Here is a 15,155-nt window from a genome sequence, read left to right as displayed (position 1 = left end):
ATGCGTGCAGCCACCCGCTGTCCCTGCAGGTGAGGGCCAGGGGGTGAGTGCTCAGACCGACTGGGCTCGGACCCCAGCTTGGCCACTCTCTTGCTCTGTGACCTTGAGCAAATCACTTAGCTTCTCTGGGCCTTAGTTTCCCCCCTCTGTAAACTGGAGATGAGGACAGTCTGGGGTTCATAGGGCTTTTTCGACCCTTGGAACTCTGTTTGGTGCGCGTTAAGTGCTCATCGTGGTCTGTTGTTCTTGCTGCCATTCCCGGGACATCAGCCTTGTCTCTGGCTCTTTGAACTTCAGGATTCCTGAGCCTTCTGGGTTCCCCCAAACATGCCCTGCTGTTTGCTTCTCTGTGTTTTGTGCGTGATCCTCCCCATTTCTGGAAAGTATCCCCAGTTTCTAGCCAGTCCGGGGCCCCACCCCATCCACCCTGTGACACCTCTTCATCCTTCAAAAGCCTGCGCAGACATCACCCCTGAATCCCTCTCTGCCTCTGCCGACCAGCCCCTGTGGGGGGAGTTGCTGCCACATCCTTTTCTAGGCTTTTGTAACCGGTAAGTGACTTGAACGCACCAGAATCACATTTCTTCTTTCGCCTCCTGGTAGTGGACCCTGTGAGGATGCAACTCACGGTTTTTTGTTTTTTGTTTTTTGTTTTTTTTTAAGATTTATTTATTTATTTTTAGAGAGGGAAGGGAGGGAGGGAGAGAGAGAGAGAGAGAGAGAGAGAGAGAGAGAGAGAGAGAGAGAGAGAGACATGAATGTGCAGTTGCTGGGGGCTGTGACCTGCAACCCAGGCATGTACCCTGACTGGGAATCGAACCTGTGATGCTTTGGTTCGCAGCCTGCTCTCAATCCACTGAGCTATGCCAGCCAGGGCTGCAACTCACGGTTTTACTTTTTCAAATATCTGACACGTAGCACAATGCCTGGTATACAGTGGGTGCTGAATAAATGTCTCCTCGAATTAAGCCATGCTTATCTGCATCTGGAAAGTCAGCCTTTGCAAACTTCACCCTCCCCTTTGTCTCTCCCAAATTACTACATTTTTCCCTTAAACCAGAGAGCTGCTGTCAAGGTCATGTTTACACCCTCAGGGTGGGAGGTTCCCGTGCGACTGCCTGGGAGTCGGCACCTGGGGCAGTGATCACTGCCCTGGGTCACTGAGGGGGGCTTATTTTCCCAGCCCCTCGTGCCTTTCCATTCCTCTCTAGTTACTGTTCTCAGCTTTCTGGCCAGTTCAAGGCCCTTCCACGGCCAGCCTTACGTATCGACAGGAAATCCCTTTGGATTTGGCCACTTAGGACCCTGTCAGCTGGCCGGAAACAAAGTTCCAGGTGGTGCCAGGCATTATCCTAGTCGGTTTCAGACCAAACCCCCTCCTTCTAGAGCAGTGCTTGACCCATGGGACTGGCCTGGGTGAGCGTTTAGTTTTTCCTTTCCGCCTCTGGCTGAGGCCTCTGGCAAGACGGGGTCTTGGGCCTGAGTCCAGCGATTCAACTGGGAGGGCTCTGTGCCAGTGCTCCCCTCTCTGGGGGTCGGCATATAGGCCCGGGGCTTCGCCCGGGGCTGCAGCCTTTGCTGATGTGTGTGGGTGATGTGGGTCTACCTCCCACACCATCCTGCAACCAGTCTTCAGCCAGAGAAGGCCTGAGCAGAGGGAATCGTGCCCTCTGCTTTCTTTTGGCGAAGTGTCTCTCGCCCAGTTTGTGTCTGGGGGCCTCTGTGGAGCCAGCCGGCACCGAGGCAGCGTGGCGAGGCCGTGCCTGGAAAACTCATAAGTGTAACTCTGCTTTATTTTCCTCTCCTCTGCAAGCTTTTTCCCATGGAGTGGGGCTCTCAGCGACAACTGGCGAGCAGTTGGGCGATCGCTCGTTGTCATTCTGGCGGGCACCGGTTTCCGGAGGGCTCCGAGTGCTGTGCGGGTATTGGCATTTGTTTCCGCGGTGCCCGGAGCGCGGCTGGCACCGGTCCCAGTTAATGGATGAAGAAACTGAGGCTCTGGGGATTAGAGCGTGAACCGGGAGAAGGGAGGGGTGCAGCTGGGAGTGAACTGGGGTGCACGGGCTATCTTTTGTCTCAAAGAGGATGTGCAGGGGTGTGTGTAGTGGTGTGTGTGTGTGTGTGTGTGTGTGTGTGTGTGTGTGTTTAGAATGTGTGAGATTGTGTATACATAAGAGAGAATGAAAGGAAGCGAGTTGCGTCCTCGGCATAAACCTGCCCAGGGCAATCATTGCCTTGCATTCTTTCTGATCAGGGCTGCCTCCCGTGAGGAGGGGGCTCATAGGCCTTTTATCCGAAGCAGCCTCCTGCCCCAGGCCCCAAATGAAGGCCCCGTTGGCTTACCCAGCCCAGCAGACTCCGCACTCGCCGGGTGGGAGGCGGGTCACGGAGGCCCTCCCTCTGCCTGTTCGTTCCCTGTCCTCCGTGGTGCAGCTTTATGGCCGGCATATGGAAACTGTTTCTATTTACCCAGCACCACCAGGACGCTGCTGCACGCTGTGCTCCAGCGAACGGAACCCTTGGATTCCCCGCAGGGCCGTTTCAGAGGCTGCATGCAAAGCAGCCAGCTGTTTTGCAGGGAGCGTCTGGGCCCTGTTACATCAGCGTTGCCATCTGTGCAAACAGGTCATCCCGGTTTGTCTGCCTGTCCTCCGGATGGGGAGCTCCTCTTGTACTTGGAGGCAGAGCTTCTAGTATTGTTTTGTATCCTAATGGCTGTCAGTTCGGGGGTGGTTTTTTTTTTTTTTTTAAAGTTTCTTCTCCTGCCAGTGATGTTAGTTCACCTCCCTGGGCTGATCGCCAGGATTCGGGGAGGGTAGTTGAGGGGTAGGTGTTGCGTAAGTCTTTGGTGGCTGAGGTCTCGGGCCTGGAAAAGGCTGGGTTTCACATGAGTGCTCTCTGCCCTGGGCACCAGAAGTGCAGAACAAGATGTTTCCCGTGGGGGAACTTTCCCCGGAGGCGCAGAACGGGATCTTCCTGGTTGCCAAGAATGTTCCTGGTCAGCCCCCCCTGGCCCTTTGAAACCTCCTGCCAGCAGAGAAACCGGCTTGCTGTGAGGTCCGGGACCACGGCCGCTCCCACCCTCCTGCCTGCCGCGGGCTTTTCCCCTTCTTCCCTCCGTGTCTGGCCCCGCTGCCGAGGCGGAAATGCTGAGACGAGGGCCAGCTGTCGTGTTCCTGGAGGAGGCGGTGGAGGGCCAGCTCCCTGACAGCCCCGCGGTGAGGTCGTGCTGTCTCCTGGAGCGGGGCCTTTGCGGCCAGCCTCCACCCTGCCTCGCCAGCTGTCCCGGGAGAAGGTGCCCCGCCCCGGGTAAGGACAGCGCCGGGGTCCTAGGTCACCTGTGCTGATTCTTACTTAGTCTCTAACAGTCCCTCGTGCGAGGGCCGGCCCAGCACACGGGATGGGGCTGGACCTGGGGGGCTGCGGTGAGAGCCCACCTGACCACTTTGGTGGCCAGGACTCCTTCGGTGTAGGGGACGCTCGGAAAGAATCCGGCACCAACCATCTACCTAGGGACCTTTTCTCCCAGGAAGCGCGGACTCGGCCCAGGTGGGCAGGAGTAGATCAGGGCAGGGCTGCAGGTCACCGGGGCTACTTGTCACGGGGCTCTGAGACTCCCCAGGCAGACAGACGACCTGGGGCACACCCATTGGGCTTCAGCAGGGATGTGGGGGCAGGCCATCCCCTGGGACTTGGTGCCCAGCGGCGACCAGGGGAACGGGGTGGGGGAGAATTCCCCGCAGCCCCCACTTCCAGCTCTGAGGGAGGGAGCGCATTCTGAGGAGGCCCCTGGGATCGGCTCCCCAGGAAGCCTCCTGTCACTGGGGCCTCGTGCCCCCGCCTCCACCCGGCCTGAACTACGGGCCACGCTCGGGTGGCCCTCTGACCTCTAATGGGCCCCCTCGTGCCCCCTGCCTTCTTCTCCTTTAAAGGCCGTAATTGTCCTTTCCCTTTAGGGGACTGCCGAGCCTTTGAGCATTCCCGTAACTGCGGCAATAAAGCACTTGGGATTTGGAGGTCCCTTCTCCAACCTGGGAAGTGGGAAACAGAGCAAAGGGGGCAGGGGCGAGGCCCCGCATGGCGCCCCCAGCCCCACCTCTGGCGGTGCATTCAGAGTGCTTCTGAACTCGGCTGCTGACTCCGCTGGAGGCTGCCAATGAAAGGAACAGAACGGGAGGGAGGGTCGCAGCTCCTTGCCTTCCATTTGCGCCCTTTCTGTAACCCCAAACGCTCTGGGGCCTGCTGTGAGGGGGGCTCTTTGAAGTCACCTGTGGCTGTCTTGAAAAGCCCCTCGGTGGCCCTTGTCACCAGGGCCTTTCAGCCCTCAAACAGGCTATCAGAGAGCCACACACAAGCTATCGGGCTTTGCCTCCTGGTCCCTGGCCCGCAAGCCAAGGTCTGTGTTCCGAGCAAGTGCAAGGCTGAATGGCCAGAAGCCTGGAACAAAGTCCACCTCGGAGGGGAGAATTCTCCATTCTTCTCCTCAGCGGTGCTGGTCATATTTTATTTTTCCTTCCTCTTCTACTGGAGGCGCTGCTCTGAATTGCTCCTATTCAAAATAGTTGCTCTTCGGCAGGTCCTTGAAAGAATGATCTTTAGAAAGTGCAAAGGGGTCGCTTAGCCCCCTCTGAGCGCCCTCGGGCCCCTGCAGGCTGGCTGGAGTCCACCTCGGGGCTCCGCTCGCCACACCTGCTGTGCCTGCCGGCCGCTGGCCGTTTTAAGTGTCCCCCAGGAGTGTGCCAGAGCTTTATGTCTGTCAGCACTTGCTCCCTGGAGTCTGAGACCACCCTGGGCTCTCAGGACCCCGCGGTGAGTAGGACAGAAGTGCCCGCCCTCGCGGCTGTCATCCATCCCAGGCAGGGAGGCAGGCCCCGAACAGGCCCGCCAGTAAATGACCAGGCGGTGGGAGACGGGTGCGGGGTCCAACCCCAGGAGGAAGCAGAGAGTGGTGTGGGGGACACAGAGGGTGATGGTGACGGGACCCCCCAGGGGAGCCCAAGGCAGCCTGTGAGAGGACAGTGGTGGGCGGACCCCCGGGAGATGGGGAAGGCGGCCAGGTGAAGATCTGGGGAGGGCGGGGGGTGGGGCAGTGAGCACTGGGAGAGTGACGGATGCTTGCAGCTGCCCCGGCACTGTTGTGGTGTTATCTGGGCCCGCTGTGTCTTGGACCCCGGCTCCTGCCGTGGTGTGTGTGTGTGTGTGTGTGTGTGTGTATGTGCGTGCGTGTGTGTGTGAAGGTCAGGGAGGCCAGGGCATGGGCACGCCAGAGGGCGGCACCGTCCAGCTGCCCGCCCGCCTGTGGCTGTGCCTGCTCCCCAGTCACAGGGTGGCTCCTGCTTCCCTGGCCCGCACGAGCAGGTCGGGGAAGGTGGTTCGGCCTTCTGTTGGCGCCCAGGGCTTGGTCCTTGCAGAAATGGGTGCTGGGACCCAAGTTGGGGATCACTGGCCTTGGGCAGCCACGGGCCAGCATTCCTGAGTGCCAGAGGCAGCCGGGTGTCCCTTGTCCTCCTTGTAACTCCGTTTTCGTGGTTTCTGCTGCTGAAGTTTGGTCCTTTCATGCTACCCCGCAGTCACCTTTCTCAGGTTTCCAGCTCGTGAGAGGCCTGCAGCCTCCCGCTTGGGCACTAACCGGCCTGGATCGGCCCCCAGCCCCGCATCTCACCGGCGGGTGACATCAGGGTGGTCCTTAGCCTTGCATTTCCTCACGTCTGCAGTGCGATTCATGCTGTTACCTTGTTCACAGGACTGCTGTGGGAATACATAGGTCGGCTGGTATGAAGTCCTTAGATACACACGTTATCCACTGCTGTGTTATCCAACCACTCCGACACCCAGTGCCTTGTGACCACAGCCTCATTTCCTTCGCTCGTGACCCTGCAGTCCGGGCAGGGCTTGGCAGGGGCAGCTCCCCCACACCCCGCCCCCCACCCCTGTGTCAGTCTGGACCCCTGACCGCAGCGGAGATGGCTCTTTCAGCTGGCGGACGAGTCGGTGCTGGCTGTGGGCTGGCAGCCCCGCTGGGCCGTGGACGAGGGACCTGATTCTTCTCACGCGCCTCCTCAGCACGGTTCCAAGAGCAAGGGTCCCAAGAGAAAAAGGCGGCAGCATTTGTGTGACCTCAGAAGCCATAAGCATCACATCCTCCACCCTCTATTGGCCAAGGCGCCACGAAGGCTCCGCCGGGACCCGGGCTCCGCCTCTTGGTAGGGAAGCGGGAGGTTCCAGAAGAGTGTGGGGGCCGAAAGGGAGCACTGCCCCGTCTTTGGAAGTGAAGCAAAACCTGCCACAGAGTGGGTTCGAAACAGGGTTCCTCATCCTCCTGTGCCGGGGTTCTTAGGAGTGTGGGTTGTGGGGAACCACATTCTCAGGGTAGGTGTTCCCCTTCCCGAGAAGTTAACCAGCTGACAGTCGTTTCTAGGTGTCACTGCCGACCACGTGTCAGTGGAGACACTCGGTATTGTGACAAGCAGGCGTAAGTACCAAAGGATCTTTGTGGGCTCAGGTGTTGGAAGTGCTCAGAGGCAGGTTTCGGGCAGAGCGTGATCCCGGGGCTGCAGCCTGGGTGCCCCCGTTACTGTCTTGCTCTCCGCTGGCTTCCTTCTCCCTGCGTGGTGGCGGGGGCCGCCGCCAGCAGTTGCTGGCCAGACTTGGGTCAGCACGCCTGCCTGAACCCAGCCCTGTCCAGGGGAGAGGAGGGGCTCTCAGCGCACCTGTGTCACCTGCCCGGGAGCCAGGGGTGGGGCCGGGAGCCAAAAAATGTTCTCCAAAGGCAGATGGGGCAGAGAGGAAAGGACACTGGTGTCAGCAGACAGCAGCAACACATGACCCTATACCAAGGAACAAATCCAATTATTCAATTTTTTGACTAAGTGGAATATTAACATGCATCCAAAAGTCAAAAGTCAAGAAAAAGGTCACTTCCTTTTACTCCCCTCCCCATCTCTCTTATCGGTACCCAATTTCATCGAGTTCTAATTGACCTTTCCCATATGTTTTTTCCTTTGGTCAAGTGGATAGCTGTGTGTTTTCTTGTTTCTTCCCTGTTGTACACAAAAGATATATGTGCTCTTTTGCGCTTGCTTTTTTCACTTAACAAGAGCAAGAAACATATTTTAGCTAGCCATGCGAATTTTCGCTGCCTGAGCGCACGGAATGGAGCGCAGACTTAGCGGTCGTGGCAAACAGGTCTGAGCAGGGGAGGCACCTGCCAGCCTTTGTTTGCTTCTGGTGAACAGCGGCTTCGTTCTCTTGCGCCCGGGTGGCAAGTGAGCCCCTCTCTTCTCCCCACGCAGATGGGGGCAGCTGTGCCGTCCACGACTTCCGGGACCCCAGCCTGAGCTCGGAGGGCGAGGGCTTCCCGTCCAGCCCCCCCGGACACAACTGGGAGATGAATTACCAAGAGGCAGCGATCTACCTCCAGGTGAGTGCCGCTGGGCCCGGCCCTGGCCCCTCCCAGCCCCTGTGGGTGGAGGAGGGGATCCGGGCTCTGTTCGGTGCCCAGAAATTCAGACGCAGCTTCGGTTCTCTGCGTGAGCTTCTCACCTGTACGGCGGGGAGAGCCGACCTGACGGTGTCCACATGGGAAGGGCTGGTCACGTGACCCCCGTGTATGGCTCCACCTGCCCCCGAGGCTCCCCGAGCCTGTGCCCTTGGCCTTCTCCGCCTCACTTTCCCTCCTCAGAGGCACTCAGACAGGCCGCTTCCCGGGAGGGAGTCTCCTTCGTACACTTGATACCGTAGCAGGGGTTTGCTGGCCTAGTGTGCGGGGGGGCGCGCAGAGGTCTTCATTCCTTTCCTGCTTAACTTGCTGCCGCCTTTGTGTTTCTCGTTTCGTGTTTGGGCGTTGTTGCCGTTTTTAATAAAAAGAAGCCTTTTAAAAATAAAAGTACTACATGCCTGTTACAGTAAGTTTAAGTACAGAGGGAATGTAAAAACACTTCCACCTAAGGCAAGCACTGTTCATATGTACTTTAAGAATGATACGGAGGTTTTATGTGTTTTCTATGATAACTTTGGTTGTGTGGTATCTACAGCTGTATAGCCCGCTGTTTCCATGACATGTAGCATAAGCTTTTGTCACATGTTACTGTAACCCCTGTAAGCAAGTTCTAATGAGCTGAATAATTGTCTTAGACAACTGCGTCCCGATTTGCTTCAGTATCCTGGTAAGGATGGATGTGTTCCCTCGTTTTGTGTTATGCATTTCCCCGTTATAAAGTACAGTCCGAGGGCCATCTCTGCGTGCATCAAGCTATTCCCTTCTCTCTTTAATATCTGGGGTCGTTTCATCAGGGAAGACTCGAGTCGTGGAATTACTGGGTGAAAGGAATGCACGTCTTTCGGGGCCCTGGGTGTTGCCTCTTACCTGTCAGTTTCATCGCCCCGACACACTGCCAGCCTCATCCGCCGCCGTGCGATTTCAGTTTCCGGGGTGCCCCGAGTAGGGTTTGGCTGGGCAACTGGCATCTTTCTTACATTTATTTGCATGATAATCATTCCTAATTCTTTTTCTTTGAAGCAACTTTCCATTGCAACTATCTGTTTTATTTATTTATTTTTTAAGTTTAATGAAAACCAGACATTTTTCTGGTGGTCGTGCAGTTGGCTGTGTGTTTCTAGGTTTTCTGTAGGGTCACAGCTGTGCTCCTCAACAGTGAGCTCTGGGTCAGGATAAGGCTGAAGCATGTTTTTTTAAATTTTTTTTATTTTTTTAATCATTGTTCAAATACAGTTTTCTCCTTTTTACTCCCAATCCAGTCCCCCCTCCCACCCTCCCCACTTCCCTCCCATTACCACCCTCCCCTTAGTCTATGACCATGTGTTCTTTAAGTTTGTTCCTGTGAACCCTTCCCACTGTCCCCTTAAATTCCCTCTTCTCTCCCCTCCGGTCAACAGGAACCTAAATAACAAAACAAAGAAACAAGCAAAATATAACCAAAGACGCTGAAGCATGTTTGAGGGATGTTCAGGCCTGCCTGTTGACCTGACAGGGTCACTCAGGGTCACCCTGGGCACTGTCACCTTCTCCCAGGTTGAATAGGTGCTAGACCCCACGAGGATGGGGTGGGTCAAAACCTAGAATTAGCACGGCCTGGGGCTTTTCAGAAACCCGATCATTTCCTCTTTCTTGAAGCAGGTGGGAATATTAGTGATGACAATATCTAAGTGGGCACTTGCTTGTTTTTCTAACAGCCCTGGGAGGTGGTTCAGTCACCGCCCACTTTTAGACCGAGGCTCGAGGGGCTGACTGAGTCCGAAGCCACCCAGCCACTAAGTCGCAGAGCGTGGGTTTAAACCGTGTCTGTCTGGCCTCCGAATCGCCTTCTTTCTTTTCTACGCCGTTGCCTCATTTCTAGGCCCACCGCGTGTATCTACTTGCAAACGAGCCACGCGCTGTAGGAAAAGAGGTTACAGAGCAGCAGTGGCGGCTTGACCACTTTTGGAGAACACTCATGCCCACACACGCAGACACATATATAGGTACATACATACATACACACACACGTATACAGCAGCATATACCTGCGTGTGTGTGTTTTCCCACAGATCCCATGCACGTGGGAAAGTTGTTCATCTCCATATTAAAGGTGACTAGCTGATGGAGCTTTCACGACCTGATAATCCTATGAATTATTTGAATGATTTTTACCAAAAAACCCATCAGTTTTAAAAATATCAAATCAGAACTGGGGTTTCGCTGCTTTTCGGTCAGACGGTCCTCCTTTTCCTGCTCCGCCGCTGAGCTGCGCAGCGCACGGACCCCGATCCAGGCCGCTGCTGCCCTTGGGCGTCTGGCCCCTCGCTGCTTTAAGGATGCCTGGTCCCTGCAGTTCCCCTTCCCAGATTTTATCTGTGAGCTCCCTCGCTGTCGGGAGCCACGTGCTCAGCTGTTACGGTGCCTCCAAGATGTTCCCGTTTTCTGTGTGGACTTCTTTTTTTTTTTTTTTTTTAATATTTATTTACTTATTTTTAGAGAGGGAAGGGAGGGAGATAGAGAGAGAGAGAAACATCAATGTGTGGTTGCTGGGGGTTATGGCCTGCAACCCAGGCATGTACCCTGACTGGGAATCGAACCTGCGACACTTTGGTTCCCAGCCCGCGCTCAATCCACTGAGCTACGCCAGCCAGGGCTTCTGTGTGGACTTCCGTCCCAGGGCGCAGAGAGCGAGGCCCTGGAAGTCGCGTACAACTGGCCTGCCTTCTTCTTTTTCTTAATCTCACTCACGATCAGCAGCCAGGAAACGAGGCCAGTGTTCTCTGAGGGTCTGGGTCGGGATCCAGTGACACGGGTCCTATTTCCCTCGGTCCCCAGGGGTGGAGCCCTCCCTCCCCACCGCCTCCTGCGGCAGCTCCCAGTCCCACAGTGGAAGTCAAGGCCCCCGCGTCAGTGGTTGGTTTCCTCCAGGCGGACCTTCGACCCTGGCTGTGTGCGCAGAGAGCTTTCCCGAGCATTGCACTTCTTCAGTAATCCGAACCAGAGGCTTCCGCGTGGCCGTGGTGAAAAACCGCAGCCCCGCGCAGATCGCAGCGCCCGGCACCGCGGCTCGCCCGGCCTGCCCTCTGGTTGGTGGCCGGGATGTGTGTTCCCTCGGTGGGGCCTGCCGCTGTCGGGTGCCTGCGGTTGGCCTTTGTCTGTTGGGAATGAGGGTGGTGACGTAGCCAGCCTCAGGGAAGCGATCTGCTCCCCACAGGGAAGGTCAGAGCCCCCCCACCTTCCCGGCTACCGGACAGGCATCAGCCTGGGCTGGGCCTGGAGAAGCGGTCCCTTGCAAAAATGGTTCATCCTCCTGGATGTTTGATCCTCCGGGTCAAACATCTATGACACGCCTGGGGTGTGCAGCAGACGCTGTCCTCAGTTCATTCTTGCAGGAGCCCTGAGAGGAAGGGCTGGTGTTATCTCGCGGCTAGCTGGAGAAGGTGAAGGGACTCTCTCAGTGTTCCCCAAGGAGGAGTGGGGGGGGCTGTGCTTGTTTACCCCGGACTCTCCCCCCATCCCCCGCCAAGCTTTGCATTCTGTTGACATTTCTGAGACTGAGGGTTTGGCCTCTGAAGGGATCACGTGTGCCCACTGCTCTGCCTTCCCTGCCCTTTTTGTCCTGTGACCCCTCCGCGTGGCTTTTTGGAAGCAGCGAGTCTCTCTAGCCCCCTCCGCAGGCCAGGGGGAGGCTCGGCCGCCGGGCAGTTCTGCGGCCATAGCACCTCTCAGTTTCCACCGTCTTCCACCTCTGGTCCGAATCTTCTCTTACCCGCCCAGGCCCCTCCTTGCCCCGCCCCCCGGGCCCGCGGCACGTCCTCGGTGCCGCGTCTCAGACGCTTGCCGCCCACGTGACTCTTGTCTCTCTAGGAAGGTGAGAATAACGACAAGTTCTTCACCCACCCCAAGAACGCCAGAGCGCTGGCGGCCTACCTCTTCGCGCACAACCACCTCTTCTACCTGATGGAGCTGTCCACGGCCCTGCTCCTGCTGCTGCTGTCCCTGTGCGAGGCCCCCGCCGTCCCCGCGCTCCGGCTCGGCATCTACGTGAGTGTGTGCCTGGCCGGGAGCCCCTGCTCCCTGGGGTGGGGGGACGCACCAGAAACTGTCCTCAAACTAACTCGAGCCTGAGAGGGACCATTCCGGAAGGGCAGACAGTGGGAATGGGTTTAAAAGAGACAGGCCCTGGGAGGTCACCGGGGCCTCGGGAGCAGCGATGACTCCCTGGTCTCGTTTGGGGTCCTCGGTCCGCCTGTGATTCTGCTCCCTCGGAAATTCCAGGGAGGGCGCCATCTGGCTGCCTCCCTTAGGACCAGGGCCTGCACCTCGGCTCCAGGGGGGCAGGACCCCCGATAGCAGTGCCACCCACTCTCTCCATCCTCGGGGGAAAAGGCGGGCGGTGTGGCCGACAGTGGGGAGGACAGGGGACGGCTGACGCCACGTCTCCCCACCCTCTGCTGGCAGGTCCACGCGACCCTGGAGCTGCTCGCCCTGATGGTGGTTGTCTTTGAACTTTGCATGAAGCTGCGGTGGCTGGGCCTCCACACCTTCATCCGGCACAGACGGACTATGGTCAAGGTGACGTGTCCACTCCTTACAGCTTTCCCCTCCCGTGTCGCCTTCCAGCCCGTCTCTTCAGTTCAGTTCCAAATCCCCCTGCGCTCAGAGGTGTAACCCTGGGTCCCTGCCCTCGCCGTGCTCCGGTGGGTGGGTCACAGTGCTGCTGACGGTAGCTGATGTGATTCCGGATTTGGGGCATGCCGAGCACCGGACCAGTAACCTGTGCGGGACATGCATTACCGTTCCTAGTTCCCATCCAGCCAGACAGCCGAGAACGGGGTCTAAACCCCAGGGAGAATGGGATCCAGCCCCAGGTCAGTGTGGCCTCCAGGCCCATGCCGATCTGCAGTCGGCATTGTACACATGCTCTCTCTGTGCCACGGAGAGGAGCACAAGTAGGGATGTGTCAGGGTGGCACTCTGCAGTGTAAGAAGCACACACACTGGTCCAGAGAAAGTGTCCAAGGAATCAGAGGTCAAGGGGCTCTGCAGTCCTTTCTCAGGGGTCTTCACCGTGGAGGTCAGGGGAGCTGAAACGAGGGGGCGGGTAGATGTGGCCGGGCAGAGCGGCAGTTTTGCTCCATGAAGACCACCTGAGCAACTGCTGGGAGCACTCCCCTTGGGTTCACTGTCCTGGGACCACCCATCGGTGCCCAGCCTCGGGCTCTTCTCCACGGGCCGCTTGGTGTTGGGGGAGGGCCCTGGAGAGAAGGTATGGGCCCCTCCAGACCAGAGTGGGCAGTATCCAGCCAGCCCCGAGGTTAGAGTGTTTGGGAGGGCGTCTGGGCAGAGGAGCTGACGGTGCTCCGTGCCTCTGCGCCCCCAGACCTCAGTGCTGGTGGTGCAGTTCGTCGAGGCCATCGTGGTGCTGGTGCGGCAGACGTCCCACGTGCGGGTGACCAGGGCGCTGCGCTGCATTTTCCTGGTGGACTGTCGGTACTGCGGCGGTGTCCGGCGGTAAGGCTCGGGGCGGGGCTGCTCAGACAGGCTCATCGTGGCCTGGCCTGGGCCTCTGGGCCAGCGGAGCGGGACCCAGGGAGTCCAGCAGCGATATGATCCATGCCGCACATTGGGAGAATCTCAGCACACTCTCTTCCCCCCGCTATTCCACCCACGCAGAGGGGACGGTGGGGTGTCAGCTGAAGTTTAGGCCCCCTGACTCCAGGTCCCAGGCTCCGTCCCATCTCACTCTCGGCTCTCTGGGCCTGGCTCCGCTCCCTAAGCACGTCATATGCCCGAATGCAGCAGCAGCAGCACCTAGAGCAGGCAACTCGGCAAAGAGTCCACATGATTCGGCAGCCTGTGCTGGTGCCTCCCCTGAGACCAGGGGACTGCTCTCTAACCAGACCATCGGCCTGGAGTTCGGCTGAGCTTTGAAGACTGCATCTGGAAAATCCGTTGCCTGGGGTGCTATTGATAAGATGGGCTGGCAATTCATTCTTTCTGCCCATCCGCAAAGCTGGACGCAAGTGTCTGAGGCCCAGGGAGCCCTGAACTGTCTTCCCGCATCCCACTCCTTGTGGAAGTTGACCTTTGCACCCGAGGCCATGCCCTTGGCCTTCTGCTGCTTCCTCCCTCTCTTGCGTGCACCCGCCTGCTTGCATTCTGTAGGCAGGAGGAGGTGGCGGTGGGTGCTACCCCCCACCTCCCTTCTCCTGGTCACCCGCTGAGAGGAGATCTCCCGGGGCAACACTCTGCGTGATGTCACAAGCTGGGGCACAGTGGGATTTAGTGTCCGTGGGTCAGGAGCCCCAGGCCCAGTCTCCGTGAGCGCGTCTTCGGGCCCCGCCCCACCCCGCCCCTGCTGCGCCTCACCCACCCCTCCTGGCGCCCGTGTCTCCCCAGCAACCTGCGGCAGATCTTCCAGTCCCTGCCGCCCTTCATGGACATCCTCCTGCTGCTGCTCTTCTTCATGATCATTTTCGCCATCCTCGGTGAGTTCCCCGAGCCCTGGGCCCAGGCGGTCTCTGGAAGCAGAGTCACCGGGGGAGAAACATTCTACTCAGACAGTTTTGGAAATTCAGACAGGTCCTTCTGACATTTGGATTTGGGACCTCTGCCCTAACCCTCTTTTCAATCTGTTTTCCACTACCTTCTAGGTTTCTACTTGTTCTCCCCTAATCCTTCAGACCCCGTAAGTAATCACCGTGTTTCGTCTGTTTCTTCCTCTATGGGCGGCCTTTCCCCTCGGGCAAGGCAGCTGGACCGGAGGCCCTGCCCGGCTTCTCATCCCTGTTCGTGGCCCCTGAGGGCCCCTGTTACCTAGACTTGAGCTGTTTCCTTCCTTGAGCATTAAGGGGCATGTTATCCCATCCCAAGAGCCATGTTTCCAGGGTCAGATTTGGAACGTGGGAATGTTTGGAGGTTTCGGTGAAGGAGAGTCAAGCTAGTTGTGCAAATACGTGATTCTCTAGGAGAAAAGTCCCAAAGTCGCCTGTCTACTTCTGCCAGAAGCAGAGTTCAGGAAGGCGGAGTCCTTCGTCCACGTCTGCTTGTCCCTCCGCCAGCCCTCAGGGATTCTGGGGGAGGAGGAAGAGTGGGTGGGGTGGGGAGGGAGAGGGCCAGGGCGCTCCCGGGGGCCCACGGTAGCCTGTTCCAGGCTGGCGCGCTCTCGGGCTGGCGCCAGTGTGTCCTTCTGCCTCTTTCCCCGGACAGTACTTCAGCACCCTGGAGAGCAGCATCGTCAGCCTGTTCGTGCTTCTGACCACCGCCAAGTGAGTTTCAGCTCTGCTGTGGCCCCTGCCCTCGGCTAGTGCCCAGCCAGCGGCTGGGGGCCACTGTGGGGACTCAGAGTGGCCTGTGACTGAGAGTCAAGGAGGGTGGGGTGGGACTGGGAAGGCAGAGATGGGAGATGCCCCAAGAGGGGGCGGAGGCAGGCAGACACGGGGCCCTGCAGGTAACACCCCGCAAATGCAGTTTCCCAGACGTGATGATGCCTTCCTACTCCCGGAACCCCTGGTCCTGTGTCTTCTTCATCGTGTACCTCTCCATCGAGCTGTACTTCATCATGAACCTGGTGAGTGGTCGTGTCTCGTGCCCTGCTGGAGCAGCCTGCACAGTGCTGGGCACCGTGGGAGTGGAAAAGGAGGGGCTGCCATCGGCAGGGGCCTGGGAGCCCAGAC

At 58.2% G+C, this 15,155-nt stretch overlaps 1 protein-coding gene across 4 annotated transcripts in view; it reads left to right on the top strand.

Moving 5' to 3' along the window:
* TPCN1 (two pore segment channel 1) overlaps positions 1 to 15,155 on the top strand; it is a 50,642-nt gene that overhangs the window by 16,555 nt on the left and 18,932 nt on the right. For 3 of the 4 annotated variants that reach the window (XM_045842479.1, XM_045842470.1, XM_045842488.1), the window contains 8 exons: positions 7,293 to 7,420; positions 11,345 to 11,521; positions 11,939 to 12,052; positions 12,860 to 12,990; positions 13,879 to 13,967; positions 14,133 to 14,167; positions 14,689 to 14,747; positions 14,950 to 15,049. In XM_045842479.1, the coding sequence (XP_045698435.1) occupies positions 7,293 to 7,420; positions 11,345 to 11,521; positions 11,939 to 12,052; positions 12,860 to 12,990; positions 13,879 to 13,967; positions 14,133 to 14,167; positions 14,689 to 14,747; positions 14,950 to 15,049 (833 nt within the window). Of the gene's footprint in view, positions 1 to 3,003; positions 3,310 to 7,292; positions 7,421 to 11,344; positions 11,522 to 11,938; positions 12,053 to 12,859; positions 12,991 to 13,878; positions 13,968 to 14,132; positions 14,168 to 14,688; positions 14,748 to 14,949; positions 15,050 to 15,155 lie in introns of those variants that run through there. The other variant, XM_045842467.1, reaches the window with a different exon arrangement.

Source organism: Phyllostomus hastatus, unplaced genomic scaffold (assembly GCF_019186645.2).
Source record: "Phyllostomus hastatus isolate PE091 unplaced genomic scaffold, TTU_PhHast_1.1 phas_contig_1162, whole genome shotgun sequence".
NCBI lineage: Eukaryota > Metazoa > Chordata > Mammalia > Chiroptera > Phyllostomidae > Phyllostomus > Phyllostomus hastatus.
Note: the sequence above shows the minus strand (reverse complement) of the source record. Positions and strands in the feature narration are given on the sequence as shown.